This window comes from Oryctolagus cuniculus, chromosome 17 (genome assembly GCF_051225735.1).
Source record: "Oryctolagus cuniculus isolate XC-2025 breed Fujian yellow rabbit chromosome 17, ASM5122573v1, whole genome shotgun sequence".
NCBI lineage: Eukaryota > Metazoa > Chordata > Mammalia > Lagomorpha > Leporidae > Oryctolagus > Oryctolagus cuniculus.
The window spans coordinates 23,190,501-23,216,490 of NC_142883.1; the positions used below are offsets into that span (position 1 = coordinate 23,190,501).

The following is a 25,990-nucleotide window of genomic DNA, read 5'->3' on the forward strand; positions in this document are numbered from 1 at the left end:
GCATGAACTTAAAAATTAGCCTGGGGCCAGCGTTGGGGCTCTGTATCAGGTAAAGCCACTGTCTGCAACACAGGCATCCCATATGGGCACCAGTTTGTGTCCTGGCTGCTCCACTTCCTATCCAGCTTCCTGTTAATGCCCCCAGGAAAGCAGCAGAAGATGGCTCAAGTGCTTGGACCCCTGTCCCATGTTGAAGACCCAGAAGAAACTCCTGACTCCTGCCTGAGGTCTGGCCCAAACCTGGCCATTGTGGACATTTGGGGAGTAAACCAATGGATGGAAGATCTCTTTCTCTCCCTGTAAATCTTTCATATAAATAAATATATTTTTAAAATTAGTCTGCTATAGATGTATTGAATTTCTAGTTCTGCCTGGAGTTGCCTTGACAGGGCCAGACCAAATGATTTCTCATGCCTTATACAGCCTGCGGGCCAGACTGCCCCACCTCCGTGAGTAGATGATGGCTCCAGTGTTTGGGTTATTGCTACACATATGGGAGACACAGATGGAGTTCCTGGCTCCTGGCTTCAGTATGGCCCTGCCCTGGTTGTTGCAAACATTTGAAGAGTGAACCAGCAGAGGAAACCTCTCCCCACCCCACCTCTGCCCATCACCCTTCTATCACTCTGCCTTTCAAATAGATAAATATTTTTTAAGGGGCTGGCGCTATGGCATAGGGGTAAAGCCACCGCCTGCAGTGTCAGCATCCCATATGGACGCTGGTTCGAGTCCTGGCTGCTCCACTTCCAATCCAACTCTCTGCTGTGCCCTGGGAAGCAGAAGATGGCCCAAGTCCTTGGGCTCCTGCACCCACATGGGAGACCCAGAGAAGGCTCCTGGCTTCAGACTGGCACAGCTCCAGCCATTGCGGCCAATTGGGGAGTGAACTAGCAGATGGAAGACCTCTCTCTTTCTTTCTCTCTGCCTCTCCTCTCTTTGTGTAACTCTGACTTTCAAGTAAATAAATAAATCTTTAAAAAATAAAGAAAAAGAAACCTTGGACTCATCATGATCTCCTTCCTTCTCCCCTCCTCCCATATTCAACCAATCAGCAAATCCAGTTACTTCTATCCCCAAAACATATCTCAAACCCATCTTTCCTGGGTCACCACCTTGGTCCTGCAAAAACATTCCAGCAATTTCACTTTCTACTCCCTCCAGCCTCATTCATTCCCCAAATAAGAGCTAGAACAATGTTTTATTAACATGAATCAGGTCATATCACTTTCTGCATAAAACCCTTCCAGGGCTTCCCCTGGCACTCTGAATAAAACCTAAATTCTTACCACTGAGAATTCTTGCATCCATCAGGCCATCCTGGCTCACTGCCTAAGGGCTGAGACCTTCTCAAGGACCTATAAAAAATGTTTGGGACGGGGGAAAAAAAAAAGAATTGGCTCCAAAAAGATACAAAGCCGAAACTGATACATATAACTCAGCCTTTAGTAGTTGCATTTTTTCAATTTGCTAAATATAAAAAGTTCCCCAAATGCAGAAGACTCCCATTTCTGCTTCTCCCCCAGCCCTGCTCCAGCAGACCAGATCCGTCTCTGTCAGTTCTCAAATGAGACGTCACCGCCTCAGAGGGACCTGGGTAACCAGTCCATCTAAAGCGGCTCCCCCTCCACACACACCTGCTGTTCCCTGCCGCCTCATTTCCTCTCCTCATCGCCCTTGCCATCTGTAGATCCTTCGTGTGTTTATCCTACCTTCCCCATTACACTACTAAACGCCATGAAGGCAAGAAACGTATGTGTCTTGTTCTGCGTTGTATCCTTAGGCCTACCCCAGTGCCTGGCCCAGCACAGGCTCCAACAGTTACTGAATGAATTAATGAGCGAATGAATGAAAGAGGGAATGAGAACCGAAGCTTGGGGGAGAGGGTTCTGCTAAGAAGACCTGCCTCGGACTCCAGCTTGGCAGGCTGGAGGCGTTTCTCTTCCTTGGATTCTAGGCAGACAAGCAGGTTTTAAAAGGAAATATTTGGAGGTTCCCCCTCCCATACACACACACACATAAAATTTCGATGAAAGCCATCGGGGTGAGGGTGCAGGGAATCAAACACTGACCCAAAACTAGGCAAAAGGGAAACGCCTGTGGGACTCGCCGGTTTGCACCCTCCCCGCCCCAAGACCGCCATGGCTCCAGTCCTTTCCTGTCCAGCTTGGAGCAGAGCGGCTGTCGCCCGGGTTCGGTCTCCCAAGGCCTCACCGCCATTAATCGCTCACGAGAAGCGGAGCACCATGGGAGCTGGGCTCCTGTTATTCATGAGGGGGCGGAGCCTCCTTCCGCCGGGGCTCCTGGGAGGAATCTAAGTTATCGCTGTGGAAGGAGAGCCCCACGGGACCGGGACCGCGTCTGTGCACGGCGGGGCGGGGCGGGGCGGGGCGGGGTCTCCCTCCCGCTGGGGATCTTGGGAGGATTCTGAAATCTGCTGGAGCCCGCGGGGGCGCCAGCCTGGAACGCCGCTCCGGAGTCGGCCCGAGGCAGAGGCTCTTCCCAGCGGGAAAACCCTGAGGACAGATTTTTTTCTTTTTAAACATTAAGTAATTTGAGGATGATGGGGAAATACGACTAAAGCCCATTTCCCGTGATTGTGTAGCCGGAAAACTCAAAATCTGTGGTAAAAAGTGGTTTTGTTCCCCCCTCCCCCGCCCGTACTTTCTTGTGGAGATAATTTCAGCTTTTCATGGACTGAAGCGAGTCAAAAATGCATCACCGGGCGCGGTGATTCTCCTGTTGGCCGATTTTCCTCATGGTCTCCGGCGTTTACCTCTTTGGAGATGTTTTGGCCTAATTCCGATCAGATGGGGTGGATCCCTTCAAAGCGTTGTGTTTTAAAACAAATCCCGCTGATTGTCGTTTGAGGGTTTTCGTGTTTTTTTTCCTGAAGGGGGAAAAAATGTTCACCTAATAGGGCGCTCAAAACCTGTCGCGCTCAAGTATGAGTGGAGTGGACCAGGGCTTTATTCTGGGCTGACTCCCACTCTCCAGCGGGGTGATAGGAAACCAGGAATAATACGGGATTTTCGGAAAAGGCTGCTTACCCCAGAGTGTCCCGGTTGAGGAAAATAAGAGATTGAAAGAGGAGACTCGGGTTTTAAAGAATTTTGGTTTTTTTTTTTTTTTTTTTTTTTTTTTTTAAGAACTCAGATCTGAGAGGTTTCCAAATAGGGATACCTCGTGGTTGACACACTCAGGGTCCCCCTTGAGTTCTGAGAAACCCATAGGCCCCTGCCCAGGCCCCCTTCCTGCAGATAAACAGGACAAAACAAGCCAGATTGGTGTTTTCTTATAATGGAAAAGTTCTAACATGCCTGTTGTGATGAGTTACAAACCTCATTGACTAAGTAAACTAGGATTTTTCTAGCTATTAGAGCATGTATACTTGCACAAGTATATTTATTGGCATGGAAAAAGAATTCATTGAATAAAGCAGATTTAAAAATAGTATCACTAAGGATCCCTCTGCTTTGTTAAGAAATAAATACATATTATATATTAAAATATATATAGGTATATATATGTAAAATTCTGGAATGATAGAAACTAAAACATAAGTGAATTTAATTTTTTGCATTTTTATTTAGTTGTGTTATGCCATGTTACTTGTGTAATAGTTTTTTTAAAATGTCCACTAATAATGTAAAAGTTATTTTAAGATGTCTGCTAATTTAAATATTCCCAGACTAATTTAAATGTTCATGGAATGCCAAAGCCCAGTGCTATGGTGTTGTTTAAAAGAAATTCAGATTCTGCTCCCCACCCACCAGGCACTCAATTTCTTTGTCATGTTTTCAGATGTATAACTCAAATAAATATAAGTTACTATGTAACCTTTTAAGATGGATAAGTAACAATGTGATTTTAGCAATTTTGTTTGGCAAGGGGAAAATGAATTTGGGTCAGATATTTTTGTAACTCTGATGAAACATAGTAATTGTTACTTTGGAAACAATGACATTAGAGCTGTAGTTATGCATTTATATAGGTATATATACCAAAAATACATTGTTTCCAGAACTGAAATGATAAAATGACAGTCACTGTGTATGATACAGAATGCATAATATATTTTAAGGAATTGTTTTTTATTGTGAGTAATCAGTGGTTTTTCATAAGCCACATTTAACAAGTTCTCTTTAGGAAATATTCTTCTTTATATATATATATATATTTTTTTTTTTTTTTGAAATAAATAAAGGAGAGAGGTAGAGACAGAGAGAGGTCTTCATCCCTGGTTCACTCCCCAAATGGCTGCAAAAGCCAGAAGTGGGCCCATCCAGAACCAGCAGCTTCTTCCAGGTCTCCCACGTGGGTGTGCAGGGGCCCACGGACTTGGGCCATCCTCCTCTGCTTTTCCAGGAGCATTATCAGGGAGCTGGATCAGAAGTGGAGCAGCTGGGACTCAAACTGGTGCCCATATGGGATGCTGGCACCGCAGGACAGGGCTTTAACCCACTGTAACACATCGCTGCCCTTGGAAATGTTCCTCTTTAAAGTCAGGTTTTAGAGGCTGGTGCTGTGCGTAGCAGATGAAGCCTCCAATGGCCAAGGGTTCAAGTCCCCTCTAATACACCTGGGAAAAGCAGCCTTGCCCCTGCACCTATACAGGAGAGCCAGAAGAAGCTTATGGTTTGCAGCCATTTGGGGAATGATGGAAGATCTCTTTCTCTTCCTCTCTGACTTTCAAATAAATAAAATATATCTTTAAAAAAAAGACATGTTTTGCTCTTCCTAAGATTTACCAGTGATTATTATTAACATAAGATATAACAGAAGAATTATTATTCATCTATTTAGTTTATCAATTTGATAAAACTTTAATTCACTGCTTATTTGTATATACAGCACAAATTGGAAATAGTAATGCCACCAACTTAATCTGAGGTAGTAAATTTAAGTAGTTCTAGTCTCTATTTCTTCTTTCTTTCTTTTTTTTTAAGATGTATTTATTTGAAAGGCAGAATTATAGAGAGAGAGAAGAAGAGACAGAGATCTCCCATCTGCTGGTTCATTCCTTATATGGCCACAGCAGCTGGTGCTGGGCCAGGGCCAAACCAAAGCCAGGAGCCAGGAGCTTCATCTGGGTCCCAAGTACTTGGGCCATCCTCCACTGTTTTTCCAGTCGCATTAGCATGGAGCTGGATCAGTAGAGTAGCCAAGACAAGAAAACTGCATTCATATGGGATTCTGGAGTAGCTGGCAGCAGCTTAACATGCTGCACCATAATGCCAGGCACCCTCTTTATTTTTAATGTTTCTAATGAAAGAACCTGTCAATATTCTGTTTTAAAGAAATTTAAAATATCTCCACAAAATTTTAAGCTACATTAATACTTCTTTAAAAAATATAAATGTTGTAAAAGCAAATTAGTATTTAATATTGAATTTTTATGTTATATTGATTTTTTGTGTTAAATCATTTACTATTTTCCTCTTTTGCATTTATATTTTCTTTTTTTGTAAGATTTATTTATTTATTTGAAAGTCAGAATTACGCAGAGAGAGGAGAGGTAGAGAGAGAGAGAAAGAGATCTTCCATCTGATGTTTCACTCCCCAATTGGCCTCAAAGGGCCAGAATTGTGCCGATCCCAAGCCAGGAGCCAGGAGCTTCTTCCAAGTCTCTTACACTGGTGCAGGGGCCCAAGGACTTGGGCCATCTTCTACTGCTATCCCAGGCCATAGCAGAAAGCTGGAGCAGAAGAGGAGCAGCCGCGACTAGAACCAGCGCCAATATGGGATGCGGACGCTTCAGGCCAGGGCATTAACCCTCTGAGCCACAGCACCGGCCCTGCATTTATATTTTCTTAGAATATATCTCATCCAAATATAGGTTTCCTTTCCTACTAAAATTCACTCTATCCAGAATATTTGGTCAAGTAGTAAAAGATTTTAAATTTTTTCTTTTTATAAAAAAAGATTTTTTTATGTATTTGAAAGAGTTTCAGAGAGAGGGGAGAGAAAGAGAGGTCTTCCATCTACTGGTTCACTCCCCAGATGACTGCAATGCCAGGAGCCAAAAGATTATTTGGGGTCTCTCACATGGGTAGCAGCAGCCCAAACACTTGGCCCATCTTCCCCTGCTTTTCCCATGTCATTAGCAGGGAGCTAGATTGGAAGAAGAACAGCCAGAACACGAACCGGTACCCATTTGGGATGCTGGGTTCGTAGGCAGTGGCTTTACCCTCAGTGCCAGCCCCTTAAAATTTTTCAAATGATGGCAACGTGAGTAAATAGACTGTATTGATGGGAGCTCGGTGAACTGGGCATCATAGAAGAGTTTTTTAGATATGGAGAGGCAGTTATTACCCATCAAACTATTGACCTTTTCACTTAAAAAAAAAAAGACAATTCATTACTTTAATTTCCTTTCTGCTTTGTACTTTCTTTTTGTAAACAGGATAAATTCATGAGATAAGAACAAGGATGGCATCTAAGATAAATACTGGTTTCACTGTGATTCCCAGCCAGAAATATAGACGTAGCAATCGTCGTTCCAGCGACTTTTCCAACACTCTTGATTCAGAGGCTCAGCCCTTATCAACACTTGGAAGTTTTAAAGCCTTGCCGTTGGAAGTATTTCAAATAATTTTGAAATATTTGTCAGGTGAGGTTTGGGGCCTATGAGTAGGCTACACAAGATACTAGAATAATTTAATTTCCCCTGAGAACTAGTTTATCATCTTAGGCCCTGCTAAAATGTTAATAATGATACTTATGTTTTTTTAAGATTTCAACATTGTTAGATAAGGGGTCAATGAGAAAGCACAAAATTCAGACTGTTTAAAAGCATACTTCGAATCATAATGGCATGGTAACCTGATTGTTACATCTAACATTTCTAATTTATTAATAATTGGATGTAAAACAATATTCAGACTTTTTAGATTTTTACCTGCCTGGCTTATCATTGTTATTTTTTAACTTTTTTTAAAAATTTATTTATTTATTTGAAAGGCAGAGTTAGAGCAAGAGATATCTTCCATCCGCTGGTTCCCTCCCCAAATGGCTACAATGGCCATCCTGGTCTCTTACATGGATGGGAGAGTTCCAGGCACTCAGAACTTTTTCCACTCCCTTTCCAAGTGCATTAGCAGGGAACTGGAATGGAAGTGGAGCAGCTGGGATTCAAACCAACCCCTCAGGTATGCCAGCGTATCAGGCAGCAGCTTGATCTGTTATGCCACTATGCTGACCCACAGGCTTATCATTCTTAATGAATTAACTTATAAGATAATAAACTGGGGGCCAGCAATGGGGCACAGCCTGTAAAGCTGCCACCTCTAATGCTGGCATCCCAAATGGGCGCTGGTTCCTGTCCTAGCTGCTCCACTGCCAGTCCAGCTCCCTGCTGGTGACCTGGGAAAAGCAGTGGAAGGTGGCCTAAGTGCTTGGGCCCCTGCTACCAGTGTGGGAGACCTGCAAGATGCTCCTGGCTCCTGGCTTTGGCCTGGTCCATCGCTGGCTGTGTCAGCCATCTGGGGAGTGAACCAGTGGATGGAGGATCTGTCTCGCTCTCTCTCTGTCAAACTCTGCCTTTCAAATAAATAAGTAAATCTAAAAAAAAAAAAAAAAAAAAAAAAAACCTGCTAACAGTGACATTCTTCTATTTAAACCATTCATAAATGTATATATGCATGTATCTGTTCTTTTGGTAGTGAAGGATATCAGCATGTTAAGTATGGTGTCCAAAACAGTGAGCCAGAACATTATTAATTACATCTCAACTTCATCAGGAAGCAAAAGACTTTTGCTACAGGACTTTCATACTCTTGAGCTACATGGCAGGAGACAGAACTTTGGTATCCTGGAGCACTACCGATCTCTAGGTAATTTACATAAAGAGAATTGCAAAAAGTAAAGAAGTGTGCCTAATTGAGAGGATATTATACAGTCCTGTAATGCTAGCAGGAAGTGAAATACTTCCTAAAATGTGCCCATTTCTATGATGGTGTTACTCTTCAGTGTGAGGACTTTCTCCTAACAGCCCCTTGCACTTTAAAAAAGAAAATACATTTCAATGCAAAGTCCTGTGATTTCATGTGAGTACAATGTCACCCATGCTTATTGACTAGGTGCTTTACCAGTTTTGGAAACATGTGCTTTAATTCCTGTGGATTCGATGAGTTTTATCTCCTTAGCACTTTTCCCTTCAACCATAATCTAGTCCTTAAAAAAAGGAGTGTAAACACATTATTATGGAGTATCATGTGCTCTCTTATCAGAAACTATGGTTTTCTTTTTTTAAGCACTGTGCAATTACTAATAAATCATTATGCTATAATTAAATTGACTTTATCAAAGGAAATTCTGTATAATCTTTCTTCCCTTGATATGTAATCATTTATATCTTTTACCCCATTCATTAATTTCATTCTCCCTAGAGCGCTGAAATAAAATTCTAATTTCAACTTGACTAATGATACCAACTTAATTATGAAACCACTTTATAATTAACCAAAGCATGGCAATAAAACCAAGAATCACAATGATGTTGGGATTAAATAAAGACCCAATAATAAGTTAAATATTTCCTTTTGGTGGCCCAAAAGTGCCAAATTGTGTTTTTGTTTTGTTTTGTTTTTTTTTTTTTTTTTTGCAGGCAGAGTAGACAGTGAGAGAGACAGAGAGAAAGGTCTTCCTTTGCCGTTGGTTCACCCTCCAATGGCCGCCGCGGCCGGTGTGCTGCGGCCTGCGCACCGCGCTGATCCGATGGCAGGAGCCAGGTACTTCTCCTGGTCTCCCATGGGGTGCAGGGCCCAAGGACTTGGGCCATCCTCCACTGTACTCCCTGGCCACAGCAGAGAGCTGGCCTGGAAGAGGGGCAACCGGGACAGAATCCGGTGCCCCGACCGGGACTAGAACCTGGTGTGCCGGCGCCGCTAGGCGGAGGATTAGCCTATTGAGCCGCGGCGCCGACCTTTTTTTTTTTTTTTTTTTGACAGGTAGAGTTAGACAATGAGAGACAGAGAGAAAGGTCATCCTTTCATTGGTTCACTCCCCAAATGGCTGCTACAACTGGCGCTGCGCTGATCCAAAGCCAGGAGCCAGGTGCTTCTTCCTAGTCTCCCATGTGGGTGCAGGGGCCCAAGCACTTGGGCCATCCTCCACTGCCTTCCTGGGCCACAGCAGAGAGCTGGCCTGGAAGAGGAGCAACCGGGACAGAATCTGGCGCCCATATGGGATGCTGGTGCCGCAGGCGGAGAATTAACCAAGTGAGCCGCGGCGCCAGCCCCAAAGATGCCTAGTTTTGAGATAATAAAATAGGACTATGTAAATATTCAACTTCGGCAAAGTATATTTGAAAAGTATATTTAGGGGGCTGGTGCCATGGCGTAGAGGATAAAGCCTCCTCCTGCAATGCCAGCATCCCATATGAGCGCCAGCTCAAGTCCCGGCTGCTCCATTTCCAATTCAGCTCTCTGCTGTGGCCTGGGAAAGCAGTAGAAGATGGCCCAAGTCCATGAGAGACCCAGAAGAAGCTCCTGGCTCCTAGCTTCGATTGGTACAGCTCCAGCCATCGTGGCCATCTGGGGAGTGAACCAGTGGATGGAAGACCTCTCTATCTCTCTGCCTCTGCCTCTCTGTAACTCTGCCTTTCAAAAAAAAAAAAAAGTACATTTAATAAGACCAAGTGAGATATATGTGTTTAATTTCTGTTAATGGTTTCAATATTTATGACTGGGTTAATAAAGCCTGTAACAAAATACTTTTTGCTACTTCTCATTGAAAATATCTTTTTTCAAGCATTGTTAGTTGCAGGGGAAGTGGTACTTGGGTAATAGGAGGTACTTCAAACACTTCCAGGAAATATCTTTATTATTAAGATATATTTATTTATTTGAAAGGCAGAGTAACAGAGAAGGAAAGAGACAGAGATCTTTCATCTGCTCGTTCACTCCCCAAATGACTACAACAGTGGGGGCTAGTCCACACTGAAGCTAAGAGCTATGAACTCCTTCAGAATCTCCCACTTGGGTAGCAGGAGCACAAGCACTTGAGCCATATTCTGCTGCTTTCCCAGGTGCATTGGCAGGAAGCTAGATCAGAAGCAGAGCAGCCAGGCCTAGAACCAATTGCTCCCATATGGGATGTCAGTGTCACAAGTGGCAGCTTACTGTATGTACCACAATGCTAGCCCCTATTTTTTTTTTAAGATTTATTTCTTTATTTGAAAGGTAGAGTGATGGGATGGAGGGAGCGGGGAGGTATCTTCCATCTATCTCATTCATTCCTCAAATGCCTAAAACTGTTGGGCCTAGACCAAGCCAAAGCCAGAGACCAGGAACTCTAACAGTCTCCCATATGAGTGGCAGGGATTCAAGTACTTGGGCCATCATCATCTACTGCTTTCCCAGGTGCATTATCAGGAAACTAGATCAGAAGCAGAGCAGCCAAGACTCAAACTGGCACTCTGATATGGGATGTTAGGGTTACAAAGGTGGCAGCTCAATCTGCCACACAACTTTACCTTTTAATTCTGTGTTTGATGAATGTTTTGGAGAACTCATAAAGCTTATCCTTTGTTTTTTTTTTTTTAATTTTTAAAAAATATTTATTTTATTTATTTGAAAGAGTTACAGAGAGGGAGAGATCCTTTTTTTTTTTTTTTAAGATTTATTTATTTGAAAGTCAGAGTTACACAGAGAGAGGAGAGGCAGAGAGAGAGAGAAAGAGAGGTCTTCCATCTGATGGTTCACTCCCCAGTTGGCCACAACGGTTGGAGCTGTGCCAATCTGAAGCCAGGAGCCAGGAGCTTCTTCTGGGTCTCCCACGTGGGTGCAGGGACCCAAGGAGTTAGACCATCTTCTACTGCTTTCCCAGGCCATAGCAGAGAGCTGGATCGGAAGTGAAGCAACCGGGTCTCGAATCTGCGCCACAGCGCAGGCCCCAAGAGAGGGAGAGATCTATCCACTGGTTCACTCCCCAAATGATCACAATACCAGGGCTGAGCCATGCAGGATTCAGGAGCCAGGAGCTTCATCAGAGTCTCCCATGTGGATTGCAGGGCCCCAAGTACTTGGGCCTTCTTCCACTGCTTTTCCCAGGCCATGATCAGGGAGATGGATAGGAAATGGAGCAGCCTGTATTTGAACTGGTACCCCATGGGTGTTGTAGGTGTTGCAGGCGTTGCAGGCAGCAGCTTTACCCCTCTAAGCCACAACTCTGGCCCCTATTCTTTGGTTTTGATCTGAAAGAATTTCTTTCTCCTTGACTAAGTTTCAGTTGCTTAAACAAACAAAAAAGCATTAAGACAATTATATGGATCGTTTAGTTAAAAAGTAAAAATACCAATCTTAATAGCCAGCTTTTAAAAATGGTTTTATTCCAGGCCGGTGCCGCAGCTCACTAGGCTAATCCTCCGCCTTGCGGCGCCGGCACACCGGGTTCTAGTCCCGGTCTGGGCGCCGGATTCTGTCCCGGTTGCCCCTCTTCCAGGCCAGCTCTCTGCTGTGGCCAGGGAGTGCAGTGGAGGATGGCCCAAGTCCTTGGGCCCTGCACCCCATGGGAGACCAGGAGGGGCACCTGGCTCCTGCCATCGGATCAGCACGGTGCGCCAGCCGTGGCGGCCATTGGAGGGTGAACCAACGGCAAAGGAAGACCTTTCTCTCTCTGTCTCTCTCTCTCTCTCACTGTCCACACTGCCTGTCAAAAAAAAAAAAGGTTTTATTCGTGTAATGATTGCAGCTTTCCATTTAATTTTGATGCAGACACCTGGTTTATGTCTAATTCTTTAGGTAAATGTTTGATGGTAAGTACGTTTTCTCATGTTGCCATTCCTATCGGATCTTTTCTTGTTTTCAGACATTAAAATAACATTTTCAGAATCCTGCACTTTAGAGATTATAAATTTTAATTTGCTTCTTCATACAAAGCAGAGCAGATGGGCAGTGTGGAAAGAACATTACATCTGATTCTATTTTAGTGGGGAGAACTTAAAGAAGTTGGTCTCTAAAGGGTACAGCAGAGCACCTGTGTGGGAAAAAAAGTAAATCAACCAGTATTGGGTTTTATGGTAAATTGTAATCCTTAAAAATAGGAGTTTTACATTAGAAAGGCAACCAACATGCAATTATAATTCCCCAGCTATTATATGTGGACTAGATGCCGAAATATGAAGGGAAAAAAAAAGTTCAGCCTAAAAACCAAACACTGAAAATGTCTTTTATATACAAAAATAAGGAGAGTTTATGTTTAAAACTCAATTCTGGTCATATGTTTCCCAAACATAGCCATTTCTAAAAATAAATTAGATTCCCATAGATTCTTCAGAATTATATAAAGTAGATATTATATTATATAAAAAGTAAATGCAAAGAAGTTGAAAACTGAAGAAAGTCATGAAATGCAGGCATATATTTCTCTACTATGTATCTTATTTTTAGTTTGAGGACATCTGTCCCGATAGGAATTCTAACAGTGCATTGCCATTTTAGGAAAAACAGAACACTTAGAAGAAATAAATCATATACTTCCTGTCACTGTGGTTCAAGTCACATATCTCACTGAGAACTGAGGTGCTTTTTTTCTTTTTAAAATGTCTGAACACAAAATCCTATACATTCTTAACGTACAAACTCCATAAAAGGATATCTTTCAAGGAAGAAATAGGTATTTCATCCAAACTATACACCCTCTGTGAGCAAAGATGACTTCTACCCTCTGAAATTTTAAGTACTAAGATTTCAATTATTTTGTATTTGGAGAAAGGAATATCAACCTCTTTTCCCAGTCTTCCTATGCCTTACATTAACAACTCATAAAGCATTTTCCTTTGTGGCCATGAGGTTAATTTCAAGAGATATTGCAATATATTTTCTAGGAAATAAAGACAAAGTTTCCCTAATGTATAATTATATCTTATTATTATATCTTTTTAAGTCTAAATAATTTTCTGTAGCATCAATTTGGTATCCTGGAGCACTACCGATCTCTAGGTAATTTACATAAAGAGAATTGCAAAAAGTAAAGAAGTGTACCTAATTGAGAGGATAACAATGTTATCCCAAGGCCTCTTAGACAGAAATCAGAATCACTTAGAGAACTCCATATAATTATTTAATACCCTTTCTCCCAAACTTTCTGGTACAAATCATATCAACTCATAGTCCACTGTGGTAAACCATACCTGACTTTCAAGAAGCATTGTGTTGGGGTCTATTGATATTCTTAAATTAATTACATTGTCATTTTTCTTTCCCACCTCTACCTTTTCAGGTCTACTGTTTAAAAGATGTACGTTGCTGTTACCTACCAAGGAAAGACTAAAGTACATTCACAAGATACTCACGGAAGTAAGATAGTTCTGAATTAGTTCACATTCTTGATTGCCTGTAAAGACATTTTATTACTAACATCATGTGCTTGTTTTAAATTTTATTTAATTAGTAGATTTTCATGAATTAGCACTAAAGAATTTGTTAATGGTAATCTAATACTTTGCCAAGTACTCAGAGTTTAAAAAACACTTAGGTAGTATAGTATGGTAGTCCCCACCCCCCATCCATACTTTGAGTTACCCACTGTCATCCACAGACCAAAAATATAAAATGAAAATCTCAGAAGTTAACAATTCCTAAGATTTAAATTACATACCAGTCAGAGTAGTGTGGAGAAATCTCTTGCCATTGTATCCCACCCCACCAAGGATGTGAAGCAGCCCTTTGTCCAAGGTGTCCTCTCTGTATGTGCTGCCTGCCCGTTAGTCACTCAGTGGCTAGGTTCTCTGTGTTATCAGATCCATTTTTTGGTGTCACAGTGCTTGTGTTCAAGTAACTCTTATTTTATTTAGTAATGGCCTCAAAGCACAAGAGTAGTGATGCTGACAATTGTATTACCGATATATTATTATAATTGTTCTATTTATTATTATTGCTAATATCTTACATTGCCTAATTGAAAATTAAACTTTAACATCATAGATAGTATGTACAGAAAAAACATAGTACAGTATGAAGTATTTTTAACTCCCATAGGAATCTGAGATTTTAGGGTGATGATGTGGATATTTTATTAAAATGAAATAATTTCTGAATGTTAACATACTACTTAAATATTCCAAAATATAGAAATATATATATATTTAAAGTTTTTTTTATTTGTTATTTGTCAGAGTTGCAGAGAGTGAGCGTGAGAGAGAGATCTTCCATCCACTGGTTCACTACTTAGATGGCTACAATGGCCAGGGCTGGGCTAGGCTGAAGCCAAGAGCCAAGAGCTTCTACTGAGTCTCTCACGTGGTTGGCAGGGACTCGAGCACTTGGGCCATGTTCCACTACTTTGCCAGGCTATTAGCAGGAAGCTAGATTGAAAGTGGAATAGCTGGGACACAAACTGGCACTCGAATGGGTTGCTGGTGTCAACCATATATATATGTTTTCCCCAAAAAACTTTTATTTAAGGAATACAAACTTCATGTATTTCATAAATACAATTTTAGGAATGTAGTGATTCTTCCCACCCACACTCCCACCCCTCTTCCTCCTCCCTCTCCTATTCCCAAGGAATATATTTTTAATATGTAAACTGACAAACCTTTAATGATGACAAACCTGGAAATATATAGCAATGTGATTAGACATAATCTCTAATTAAGATGGAACTTTCTATACAGATTCAAACATATATCCAACTGAGCTGGTTCAGTTGTGCACTCAGTAGTGTGCCAGCTGTTTCTGAAGCACTGACTCTTCTTCATGTTAGGATTTGTGTTGAGCTCTGGACTGTATTCTTACAGCAGCTTCCCAGATGATTTGTCCACCATCCACTTCGTCACTTCCCAAGTCATTCTGATGCTGGATTAAGGTTATTTTTACTAAACAATAACATTCATCAAGATAATTTTATTGCTGAAATTTTTTTCAGTGGCTATTCATTTTCAGCAAATTCCTAGTTGGGTATTTAGGTTTCTCCCAGCAATGCATCCTCAATTCCTACTACTTTGAGCCTAATAAATGGTTATATTTTTCTTACCAAGTACAGATTTTTATTCTACCTCAATACAATTTTGTCTTTACTAATTCTCTCATCAATCCTTTCCATTCATTACATCTGATTCCTACTTTAAGATTTTAAGGTGATTCCTAAATTTGTCTTTTCCTTATTTTCATATTATCTGATATAGGTTTTTTTCACTAATTTAAAAATTTATACACATTCTAATCCAGATTATTATAACTTCATAGGTATATATCTAAACTCCTTGAGGGCAGATACTTCTTATACTTTTTTTGCAATCCCTGTCTATGTGACACAGGGATAATTAGAATTTATGCTGAAAATATTCTTGCTTATTTCTGTTAAATTTGAATGTCAAATCGTTGTGCAGTTCTTCTGAAAAGGGAGAATTTACAGTTGTTCTTTTTACAGATTCCCTGTTTTAAATTCAATGGCTGTGCAGCTCCCATACAATGTTTAGGATTATCGTGCTATGGCATGTTTTTACAGGTACTTTTTATTTTAAAGATTTATTTACTTACTTAAAAGTCAGAGTTACAGAGAGAAAGGAAAGAAGAGAAAGAGAGAGAGAGATCTTTCATTTGCTGACTCACTCCCCAAATAGTTACAACGGTCAAGGCTGAACTAGGCCAAAGCCAGTAGCCTGAAACTCCATCTTGGTCTCTTATGTGGGTGGCAGGGGCCCAAGCACCTGGACCATCTTTTGCTGATTCCCAGGAGCATTAGCAGGGAGCTGGATCAGAAGTAGGGCAGTCGGGACTCAAACCAGCCCCTTTATGGGACATTGGCATGGCAGACAGAGGCTTAATCCACTGTACCACAACACCGGCCTGGACCCGCAGGTACTTTTTTTAATGAAAGAAGAAAAGGAATGTTTTTGAACTATTTAACAATTGTGCATGGAATCTATCTTTCTATAGGTTAATAGAAGTTATAATCATATTTTAAGCTTTATTTATTTATTTGAGAGATGGAGACCAAGAGAGAGAGAAACAGATAGACAGTTCCATTTCCTGGTTCATTCCCCCAAATGCTTGCAGTTGCTGGGTTTGGACCACACCAAAACTGGGAGCTGGGAATTCAATCTAAGTCTCTCATGTAGATGATAGTAAGAACCCTATCACTTGAGCCATTACTGCTGCCTCCCAGGGTATATGCATTAACAGAAAGCTGGAATCAGCTCTCTGCTATGGCCCGGGAGTGCAGTGGAGGATGGCCCAAGTCCTTGGGCCCTGCACCCACATGGGAGACCAGGAGAAGCACCTGGCTCCTGGCTTCGGATCAGCCTTCCTCTCTCTCTCTCACTGTCCACTCTGCCTGTCACACATACACACACACACACACACACACACACAAAAGAAATAAAAGAAAAGAAAAAAGAAAAAAGAAAAGAAAAGAAAAGAGAAAAGCTGGAATCAGAGCAGAACCAGGACTGGAACCCATGCACTCTGATATGGGATGTGGGTATCTTAACCACTAGGCTGAATACTCACTCCTATAATAATCTTAGAGCAAAATAAAATTGTACAGATTTGAGACTATAATACTCTAATCATATTATGACATCTCAGATTTTTCCCTTGTGAGAAATGATTAACATTTATTTACTTTATACCAATGTTCTCAAAGTTTCCAGGCAATTCTAAAGACTAGAAATGTTACAGGGTAGTATGTGTATGTGTGTATTACATACCTGTATATAATGAGTTTGAAGTCTTGAGCTAATTATTTAAGGTAAATTTTAGACATCAACATTATTATTTCAGTAACATTTTGATTAATCTTTTATTATAAACATAAAAATAAGAATTGCCAGCATTTGTTGAGTCTTTGCTATGTATTGCACTATCATAAGCATTTCATATGTGTTACTAATTTAAAATTTATAACAGACTTAAATGGATACTTCTCACCTTCTAGATAGTGGGTTATTATTGTCTAGTATTAAACTCTTTGTAATCCTGAGAAAACAAAACTTACAACCTTGTGAGGTAGGCATATGGGAGAATCTTTTCTTTTTTTAAATTATTTATTTATTTGAAAGAGTTACAGAGAGGCAGAGGCAGAGAGAGAGAGAGACGCGGAGGGGGAGAGAAAGAGAGAAGTCTTTCATCTGCTGGTTCACTCCCCAAGTGGCCTCAATGGCCAGAGCTGAGCCAATCTGAAGCCAGGAGCCAGGAGTTTCTTCTGGATCTCCCATGCGGGTGCAGGGGCCCAAAGACTTGGGCCATCTTTCACTGCTTTCTCAGACCATAGCAGAGAGTTAGATTGGAAGTGGAGCTGCCGGAACTCAAACTGGTGCCCATATGGGATGCTGGCACTGCAGGTGGCAGCTTTACCCACTACGCCACAGTGCAAGCCCCCTGGGAAAATCTTGCTCTGTAACCTGATCTGCCAGCCACAAACTCCCATGTAATTGGATTCCAGCAGCCTAGGGCTTCCAGAGCCTTCTTTCAAGACAATTTTTGCCTTTTCTCAAAATTTTTATGTATGTGTGAGGGGTGGTTTCTCTCTTTCTTTGGGACAGTAATACACATAAATGCATTTATGTAACCTTTAAAAGGTATGAAATGTCTGAAGTGAAGTCCATCTCCCTCCCAGGCCTATCCCTTGTCTACTATTTCCCTTTGCCAGAAGCAACCACTGTTAAGTTTTTCATGTCCCTCCAGAGAGATTAAGATGAATTTTTAAACTACTGTAATCCACTTAACTATTTTCTTTTTTTGTTTGTTTTAAAATATTTATTTATTTAAAAGGAAGAATTATAGAGAGGGAGAGAGACAGAGAGAGATCTTCCACCCACTGACTCACTCCTCAAATGGTCAGGACAGCTGTGGCTGGACCAGGCCAAAGCCAAGGGCCCCAGCCATCCATGTGGGTGGCAGGGGCCCAAGTTCTTGGGCCATCTTCTGCTGCTTTCCACATTAGCAGGGAGCTAGATTGAAAGTGGAGCAGCAATGCCTTGAACTGGCACCCATATGGGATGCCAGCAACACAGTTAGCGCTTAACCCCATGCACCACAACACTGGCCCCAACTTACCTATTTTCAAAAGAATTTATGTGTTAATCAGCATTTCAGAATCTAATTATAGTAACATACCATTTGAACCTCCTTTTCATATATGTTTGTGCATTTTAATATGTTCAAAAATAATTACTAAATTTTGTCCTAATTAAAGTTTTTGAAGTTGCTTTAAATAAATGCTCAGAATTGTTATACGTACATGTCTGGGTACAGCAGGCTAAGCCACCGCCTGCGATACTGGCACCCCATTTGGGTACTGTTTCAAGTGAGGCTGCTCCACTTCTGATCCAGTTCCCTGCTAATGCGCCTGGGAAAGCAGGGGATGATGGCCCAAGTCCTTGGGTCCCTTCACCCACATGGGAAACCCAGATGGAGTTCTGGGCTCCTAGCTTTGACCTGGTCCAGCCCTCTCCATTACAGCCATTTGAGGAGTGAACCAGTGGGTGGAAGAGCTCTCTTTCTCTGCGTCTCACTCTCTAACTCTGCCTTTCAAGACAAAACAATTAAAAAAAAATTGTCACATTAACATGAGATCATTCTCATTTCTAAGCAGTATCATAAATGACAGCTAGAGGGGGCAAAAAGGGTTTCCTTGTGGTCTTAAAATGAAACCACAGTGTAGTTGTGAGAAGTCGAAAGCTGTATTGTAGGGTTTGGCTTTACTTTGTCATTTTCCTCATATTGTCAAAGTTCAAGATTCAGTATCAATATAAAGTTCTCGGAAAGAAAATTTCCTTCTCACTGAAAAGAAACTGGATTTTAGAATATTTCAAGGTTATGGCTATGTAAATTTCTTATTAAATAGTTCCATAGTGGATAAAAATTGCATGTCATCTTGATCATGTTCTAATAACAGTATACACATAAGACAGTGGTGACTTATACATCGCTCTGATGACCTGAACATCTTCAGTGTTGATTTTGTTTTCCTCAGACCTTGACAGCAGGTTGGGATGACCTTGAATGCCATCGTGTGTATAACTTCTTGTGTGAGCTGACTAATCTGTCTCGTAAGATGCAGGCTGTTGTTTGCAACAAACCAGGTAAAGAACTACAATGCTCAAATAATAGTATATGGCCGGCGCCACGGCTCACTAGGCTAATCCTCTGCCTTGCGGCGCCGGCACACAGGGTTCTAGTCCCCGTCAGGGCTCCGGATTCTGTCCCGGTTGCCCCTCTTCCAGGCCGGCTCTCTGCTGTGGCCAGGGAGTGCAGTGGAGGATGGCCCAAGTGCTTGGGCCCTGCACCCCATGGGAGACCAGGAGAAGTACCTGGCTCCTGCCATCAGATCAGCGCAGTGTGCCGGCTGCAGCACGCCAGCTGCGGCGGCCATTGGAGGGTGAACCAACGGCAAAGGAAGACCTTTCTCTCTGTCTCTCTCTCTCTCACTGTCCACTCTGCCTGTCAAAAAAATAATAATAACAGTATACAACATATAGATTCGTTATAATAATTCTAACATGCTATGTGACTGTTCAAAAACATATTCCTGTATTTTTGCTATATAAACTGACAAACCTGTAATGATGATAGACTTGAAAATACGTATCAATGTGTTTAGGCATAATCTCTAAATAAGATAGAGTTTTCCTATACAAATCCAAAGATACATCTAACTCTAATGGCTCATTTCTGTGCTCGCTCGCTCGCTCGCTCTCTCTCTCTTTCCCTCCAGTCCTCCCTCCACAGAAGCCATATTCAGTGTCATGATTACTTCTGTGAAGGAGTGGGAAAAAGGATTAGAAGGAATGTAAAAGAATCTTTAGCATTTGTAATGTTTTATGTAATTTTTAAAATCTGATGCAGAGGCTGGAATTTGGTCTAGTAGTTAAGGTGCCAACTGGGACACCCACATCCCATATCAGAGTACCTGGATTCCATCCCCGACTCTGGCTCCCAATTCAGTTCCAGTTTCCTTCTAATGCAGACCCTAGGAGGCACATTTATGGCTCAAGTAATTGATTCCTGCCACCCATGTGGGAGACCCAGACTGAGTTCCCAACTTCTGCTTGGCCCAACCTTTGCAGTTGCAGATATTTGGGGAGTGAACCAGAGGATGGGAACTCTCTGTCTGTGTGTCTTTACTCTCTGCCTTTCAATTAAAAAAAAAAAAAAAGAAGCAGATTTAGAAGCCCAATGAAATAATAACAGTATTAATTGATCATGTTCCTCCCTTGATCAAAAACTTTTATTAGCTCCTGATATCTTCAAAATAAAGTCAAAATTATTTATATCAGCCTTCACAATCTGATCCCAGTGTGCTCTTTCAAGCTAATTGCCCAGTACTCTTTTTTTTTTTTTTTTTTTTTTTTGACAGGCAGAGTTAGACAGTGAGAGAGAGAGACAGAGAGAAAGGTCTTCCTTTTCAGTTGGTCACCCCCCAAATGGCTGCTACAGCTGGTGCACGCGGGTGCAGGGCCCAAGCACTTGGGCCATCCTCCACTGCCTTCCCGGGCCACAGCAGAGAGCTGGACTGGAAGTGGAGCAACCGGGACAGAATCCGGCACCCCAACCAGGACTAGAACCCGGAGTGCCAGCGCCGCAGGCAGAGGATTAGCCTAGTGAGCCGTGGCGCGGGCCCGCCCAGTACTCTTTACATCAGTTTACGTAAGCATATTGCTCTTGGACACCTCTTACACATTTCCACCCCAGGGCTGCTTGGTCCATTCTGTCTCATTGTCCTGAGGCACCTTCTGCCCTTCCCATCCTTTAGACTGCTCTGTACCTGGCCCTGTAGAGCCTTTCCTGATCTCCTCAGATGGCCATCATCTCTCTCTAAATGTCTGTATTACTTGACCTGACAAAGCAGAGGGGATAGTCTCAGATCATTAGTAGGCATCCTATTTATACTCCTCTCACCTACAAGTAAGTAGAACATAAATGGGATAAAATGCAAAATGATGCCGCTATGGAAAATAGTTTGGCTAATCATCAAAATGCTAAATGCAGAATTACCATGTGGCCCAGCAGTTCCACTCCTAAGTATATACTTAATGGAACAGAGAGCAGAACTTAGTCAGATACTTTTACACTAAAGTTCATTGCATCATTATTCACAATAGCCAAGGTGGAAACAACCTGAGTGTCTATCAACAGATGAATAAATAAACACAATGTGATATATACTACAATATTGATGAAGCTTGAAAATGTCATGCCAACTGAAAGAAGGCAAGAACAAAAGGACAAGTATTATAGGATTCTACTTACCTGAATAGGCAAATTCATAGTGATAGAAAGTAGATTATGGCCGGCGCCACGGCTCACTAAGCTAATCCTCCGCCTGCGGACCTGGCACCCCGGGTTCTAGTCCGGTTGGGGCGCCGGATTCTGTCCCAGTTGCTCCTTTTCCAGTCCAGCTCTCTGCTGTGGCCCAGGAAGGCAGTGGAGGATGGCCCAAGTGGTTAGGCCCTGAACCCGCATGGGAGACCAGAAGGAAGCACTTGGCTCCTGGCTTCCGATCAGTACAGTGCGCCGGCCCTAGCGGCCATTTGGGGGGTGAACCAACGGAAGGAAGACCTTTCTCTCTGTCTCTCTTTCTTACTGTCTAACAATGCCTGTCAAAAAAAAAAAAATTAAAAAAAAAAAAGTTTGGTAACAAATGTTGGCCATATGGAGATTAGAACCCTACTACAATGCAGGTAAGAACAGTAAAATGATGTGGCCATATTAGAAAATAATATGACAAATTTGTTAAATGATTAAACAACGTCACCATCTTTTAAAATTTTATTTATTTATTTATTTGAAAGTCAGAGTTACAGAGAAGAAAAGGCAAAGAGAGAGAGAGAGAGATCTTCCATCCACTGCTTCTCTCTAGATGTCTGCAATGGCCGGAGCTGGGCCAGTCTGAAGCCAGGAGCCAGGAGCTGCTTCTGGGTCCCCTACATGGGTGCAGGGGTCCAAGCACTTGGGCCATCTTCTTCTTCTTCTTTTTTTTTTAAGATTTATTTTATTTATTAGAAAGACAGAGTTATAGAGAAAGGTAGAGCCTAAGAGAGAGAGAGAGGTCTTCCATCCACTGGATCACTCTCCAAATGATCGCAACAGCCAGAGCTGATCTGATCAGAAGGCAGGAGTCAGGAGCTTCTTCTGGATCTCCCACATGGGTACATGGGCCCAAGGACCTGGGCCATCTTGCACTGCTTCCCCAGGCCATAGCAGAGAGCTGGATCAGAAGTAGAGCAGCTAGGACTTGAACCAGCACCAATGTGGAATGCTAGCGCTTCAGGCCGGGGCTTGAAGCCATTCCTTAACAAAAAAAATAACATGTTAATAACAGCATTATTCATAACAGCCAAAAGGCAGCAAAAAATCCAAATGTTCTTCAATGGTGAATGAATAATCAAACTATGGTATATCCATATAATGAAATATTATTTGGTCATAAAATAATATATGTTACGAATGGATGAACATTGAAAACGCTTTGCGGGGGCTAGCGCGCTGGTGCAGCAGGTTAACAACCTGGCCTGAAGTACCGGCATCCCATATGGGCACCAGTTCAAGGCCTGCCTGCTCCACTTCCGATCCTCCACTTCTGATGCTATGGCCTGGGAAAGCAGTAGAAGATGGCCCAAGTGCTTGGGCCCCTATACCCACATGGGAGACCCAGAAGAAGCTCCTGGCTCCTGGCTTTGAATCAGCCCAGCTCCAGCCATTGCGGCCAATTGGGGAGTGAACCATCAGATAGAAGACCTCTCTCTCTCTGCCTCTCCTCTCTCTGCGTAACTCTGACTTTCAAATAAATAAATAAATCTTAAAAAAAAAAAAAGAAGGGCCGGCGCCACGGCTCACTAGGCTAATCCTCCGCCTAGCGGCGCCGGCACACCGGGTTCTAGTCCCGGTTGGGGCGCCGGATTCTGTCCCGGTTGCCCCTCTTCCAGGCCAGCTCTCTGCTGTGGCCAGGGAGTGCAGTGGAGGATGGCCCAGGTGCTTGGGCCCTGCACCCCATGGGAGACCAGGAAAAGCACCTGGCTCCTGGCTCCTGCCATCGGATCAGCGCGGTGTGCCGGCCACAGCGCGCCGGCCGCGGCGGCCATTGGAGGGTGAACCAACGGCAAAGGAAGACCTTTCTCTCTGTCTCTCTCTCTCACTGTCCACTCTGCCTGTCAAAAAATAATAAAAAAAAAAAAAAAAAAAAAAAGAAAAGAAAATGCTTTGCTTTGCTAAGTGCAATAAGACAGTCACAAGAGACCACATACTATATGATTTCATTTATATGAAAATCCAGAATTGTGAAAACTATAGATACACAGAGCAGATCATTGGTTATTTAGTGCTGGGGTGATAAAGACACAGAGGTAGGGTGGTGATATTTAAAAGAACAGGAATTCTTTCTGAAGTGATGAAATTGTTCTAAAATTGATCATGGCTACACATATCTGTGAATGTACAAAAAGCATTGAATTCTGTATTCTACATGAGTAAATCATATGGCAGGCAACTAGTTAAATCTGAGCGAGCTGGCATCCTTGCAAGTCCCACAGTAAAATGTTATCTCCTTACCTGTCAGTCAAAGACACCCACCTTACAAAGATAGCACCTCTGTTTCCTCTGGGGACAAGAAGGAGAAAGCCATGATCATCATAAACTCCATGTAGAGGTGCCATAAAATTCCCAGATGACTTCACACACATTAGGGCTTCAGCCCCTACCTCATAGAAAAGGCTGAGGGGGACCGGCACCGTGGCGCAATAGGTTAATCCTTCTGCGGCGCTGGCTTCCCATATGGACGCCGGTTCTGGTCCTGAATGCCTCTCTTCCGATCCAGCTCTCTGCTATGGCCTGGGAAGGCAGTGGAGGGTGGCCCAAGTGCTTGGGCCCCTGCACCCACATGGGAGACCCAGAAGAAGCTCCTGGCTTCAGATCAGCGCAGCTCCCACTGTTGCAGCCATCTGGAGAGTGAACCAACGGAGGACCTTTCTCTCCCTCTCATTGTCTGTAACTCTACCTCTCCAATAAATAAATAAAATTTTTTTTTAAAAGAAAAGGCTGAGAATGGGGGACAGCTGTCTTTGCTGCAGACCATGGTGGGGGGTACTATTCAATGTTTCTCTACCTTTGGGCAACTCTCTGGCCCACTTTTGATAAGTATTTCTCCGTGTGGGGTAGCCCACATTCACATATGAATGTATGTGTTCTCTCTCACTGTTAAATAAATCCTGTCCCCAAGTTGCCTCTTATGATTCTTATCTATATGAGACAAGAACCTAGATTCGAAATTATTGTGCTCAAGCCCACATCAGTATGTGAATTAGATCTCAGTAAAGCTATTTTTTTAAGATTTATTTTATTCATTCGAAAGGCAGAGATACAGAGAGAGGAGGGGAGAGAGAGAGAGTGAGCATGAGAGCGAGAGCTCCCCCATCCATTGGTTCACTCCCAAATGGCCACAAAGACCAGGGCTGGGCCAGGCCAAAGCCAGAAGCCAGGAGCTTCCTCTGGGTCTCCAACATGGATTTAGGGTCCCAAAGACATGGACCATCCTCCACTGCTTTTCCAAGTGAATTAGCAGGGAGCTGGTTTGGAAGTGGAGTAGCCACAAGTTGAGCCAGCCCCCAAATGGGGTGCCAACATTTATAGGTGGAGACTTAACTCTCTGATACCACAGCGCTGACCCCTCCATAAAGCTATTTAAAAATATAGCCCCTTTGGGGGCCAGCACTGTGGCCCAGTGGGTAAACTTGCTGCCTGTAGTGCTGGCAACCCATATTTTTTTTTAAGATTTATTTATTTATTTCAAAGTCAGCATTACACAAAGAGAGAAGGAGAGGCAGACAGAGAAGGAGAGGTCTTCCATCCTCTGGTTCACTGCAAATAAATAAATAAATCTTTAAAAATATATCTAGTCCTTTGATCTAAGATTTTTGTGGATGTAAAGGAAGTAATACTTTCAGTAAAAAATGTGCTACTGGTAAATATCTTTAGTCTTTCCCTTCATTTATTTCTTTTTAAATCCAAAATTGTGTAAGATTCTGATAAACTTAAGCATGTCTCTTTTTTAAGATTTTATTTATTTATTTATTTATTTGAGAGGTAGAGTTACAGATGGGCAGAGCAAGAGACAAAGAGAAAGGTCTTCCATCCACTGGTTCACTCCCCAAATGGCCGCAATAGCTGGAGGTGGGACCATCTGAAGCCAGGAGCCAGGCGCTTCTTCCAGGTCTCCCACGCGGGCACACGGGCCCAAATACTTGCACCGTCTTCCACTGCTTTCCCAAGCCATAACAGAGAGCTGGATGGGAAGAGGAGCAGCTGGGACTAGAATAGGCACCTTTTTGGGATACTGGCACCACAGGTGGAGACCCAGCCAGCTACATCACAGCAAAAGCCCCTTAAACATATCTTCAAAGTTTTGAATATTTATCAGGGAGGTAAAGGTAAGTAGATAGTCAAACTATGAAGTTAGGGCAGTTTAAGAACAGATAAACCCTTGTATACTTTTTGTTTAGAAACCCAGTTTAGAATCACTATTTAACCACAGAGTTTGATGTGTTGCTCTGATCACTCTCCAATGAACACATTGACTCTAGTAAGGATGGTTTACAATTCTTGTCTTCACAGGAAGTTCCCGAAAACTGGAGTTAAGGATCCGACTGTTCTGTAGGAACGTTCTGCTTGATCACTGGTCACAGCGAAGTGATTCGGCTTTTTGGTTGACACGAATATTAAAACCATGGCCAATGGTGAATCAGGCAAGATTGCTGTATATCATCTTTGGGCCAATATCTCCTCAAGATGGTGAGCACCCATTTTTCAGGAATGTGTGTTATATAGCTGCTTAATTAGTTTTACTTTAGGAAGTGTATAATTTTGTATCTGCTCAGTTTTGTCATTCCTAATGACTGAACTGCATTTCATGATTTCATAGATGTATACTACATTAATTTGAGCACAAAGCTACAAGATAGATATTGTTTTTCCATAGATCATTGCTAAGTATTTATTTATTTATTTGAAAGAGTTGGCTGGCGCCACGGCTCACTAGGCTAATCCTCCGC

At 42.4% G+C, this 25,990-nt stretch overlaps 1 protein-coding gene across 2 annotated transcripts in view; it reads left to right on the forward strand.

The window, feature by feature from the left end:
- The first annotated feature begins 2,490 nt into the window (after nt 1-2,490).
- The window catches only part of FBXO47 (F-box protein 47), a 31,560-nt gene continuing 8,060 nt past the window's right edge, over nt 2,491-25,990 (forward strand). For both annotated transcript variants that reach the window (XM_002719335.5, XM_008271392.4), the window contains exons 1-7: nt 2,491-2,623; nt 6,404-6,610; nt 7,662-7,832; nt 13,222-13,298; nt 15,373-15,450; nt 18,922-19,030; nt 25,554-25,730. In XM_002719335.5, the coding sequence (XP_002719381.3) occupies nt 6,430-6,610; nt 7,662-7,832; nt 13,222-13,298; nt 15,373-15,450; nt 18,922-19,030; nt 25,554-25,730 (793 nt within the window). In that variant the 5' untranslated portion in view covers nt 2,491-2,623; nt 6,404-6,429. The remainder of the gene's footprint in view (nt 2,624-6,403; nt 6,611-7,661; nt 7,833-13,221; nt 13,299-15,372; nt 15,451-18,921; nt 19,031-25,553; nt 25,731-25,990) is intronic.